This window comes from Corvus brachyrhynchos, unplaced genomic scaffold (genome assembly GCF_000691975.1).
Source record: "Corvus brachyrhynchos isolate BGI_N302 unplaced genomic scaffold, ASM69197v1 scaffold280, whole genome shotgun sequence".
Classification (NCBI taxonomy): domain Eukaryota; kingdom Metazoa; phylum Chordata; class Aves; order Passeriformes; family Corvidae; genus Corvus; species Corvus brachyrhynchos.
The window spans coordinates 511,609-513,119 of record NW_008236198.1 but is presented as its reverse complement, the minus strand read 5'-3'; the positions used below and the strand labels follow the sequence as shown (position 1 = coordinate 513,119).

The window sequence follows — 1,511 nt, the reverse complement described above, 5'->3', positions numbered from 1 at the left end:
GCTTTAAAACTGCACTTCTGGTGGAAATAGTATTTTTCCTTACAATTTAGGGCAACAAAACAAATTCCCCACAAATTTCTAGTTCTGTCTAGGGCATTTGTTTGGATGTGCCTGGACTCACCACATACTTTTTACTGATGTTTCCTGATCTGAAAAGTTATCCCAAACTGGTTTCTGGGATATTTTTTAGTGACTTACCCATCAACACAAACATGGTTGGGATGATTTGCCCACACATCTTGTTTTGTAGAGCTGACCTGAAAAACAAGTAGAAAATTAATGGAAAGCTTGTAATTATCAGTCTCTTATTTCATTTCAGTGCACTTCAGTTCATTTGAGGCTCACACCTTTGTAAGCAGAATCATGGAATCCCAGAATGGTTTGGGATGGAAAGGAACTTAAAGATCATCTAATTCCAACACCCTGGGATGGGGAGAGACACTTCTCTCTAGAGCAGGAAAGGAAGAACAGGCCGGAAAGGAAGAAAAAAATCAGAATTTTCCAAGTGCAACACACTCAAAATCACTCACCCATTTCAACAGTGAAGACTCCACCAAACTTCACAGCAACATTTCATTATTGCTCTTTCATTTCAGTTACTTTTTTTTCTTTTGTTTATTTTCATCCAATAGTTACATAAATTCTGTTAAAATCTAAATATATTTTTATACTTAAAGCTCCATAGAGGAGAGTTTGGCTGCTGTTGTAGTCCAGCAGAACTGAGTGCTGAGTAAAATCCACAGCTCAAGTCAGACAGCAAATGCCAGGGCAAGAAATTCGAGTTAGGGAACCCCTCCAAAGTGTTCCATTCCTTAAATACTTCTGAGGACAGTTTCCTTGAGAACATCCATGGAGCCAAAAGAGGCAGTGCCAAGGTTATGTAATGCACTGGCCTTGCACTTTGGGGCTGCATGTCCTGTAAAATAAATACACTTATATATTCAATATCTACCTGAAGCAGCAGCCAGCTGCCCAGTGAAGTTACAATTTCCAGATCCTTGTCTCCCCCTGCTCTCCCACAAATTCAGCTGGAGCAGAATTTCTCCAGCACTGTGCTCTGCAGGATGAATCAGTCCCATCCACTTTTCTCCCCATCCACCAGGTGCTTTTTAAGCTCCATTTTCAGCAATTGAAGAGGGAATCTCAGCTTCTCCCAGCCCCTATTTCAGAGGACAATTTGGCTCTCAGCACAGCTGGTAGGTGGCCCACCTTACCTGCTCCTCTTCCATTAGTTTATTCCTACCATGAGGGCCAGAGGAATTATGGAGCTATCAGGTCTGTCATTTCCCAAAGATACAGGCAGGAATTATTTCCAAGAGCCTATATTTGAAGTTACTTAGATTTTCCCTGATTTCTGACTGAAGTAAAAGAAAAAACCTTTTAAAAGGGTTTATTTGACATAAATGTGTATTATTCACACTATAAGGGGTTTAATGACAAACAGCCCATATTCCTCTTTTACAGGTGCAACAAAAATTCCCTGTTCATACTTCAATCACTTCTCAGCAGGA

At 40.4% G+C, this 1,511-nt stretch overlaps 1 protein-coding gene across 7 annotated transcripts in view; it reads right to left on the bottom strand.

Moving 5' to 3' along the window:
* LEPR (leptin receptor) overlaps positions 1–1,511 on the bottom strand; it is a 29,529-nt gene that overhangs the window by 25,649 nt on the left and 2,369 nt on the right. For 5 of the 7 annotated variants that reach the window (XR_001864158.1, XR_001864157.1, XM_017740815.1 and 2 more), the window contains exon 2: positions 199–257. Coding sequence is in view for 5 of the 7 variants with exons in the window: in XM_017740815.1 (XP_017596304.1) it covers positions 199–257 (59 nt within the window). In the remaining 2 variants the exon portion in view is untranslated. Of the gene's footprint in view, positions 1–198; positions 258–347; positions 372–530; positions 1,424–1,511 lie in introns of those variants that run through there. The other 2 variants (XM_017740793.1, XM_017740801.1) reach the window with 2 other exon arrangements.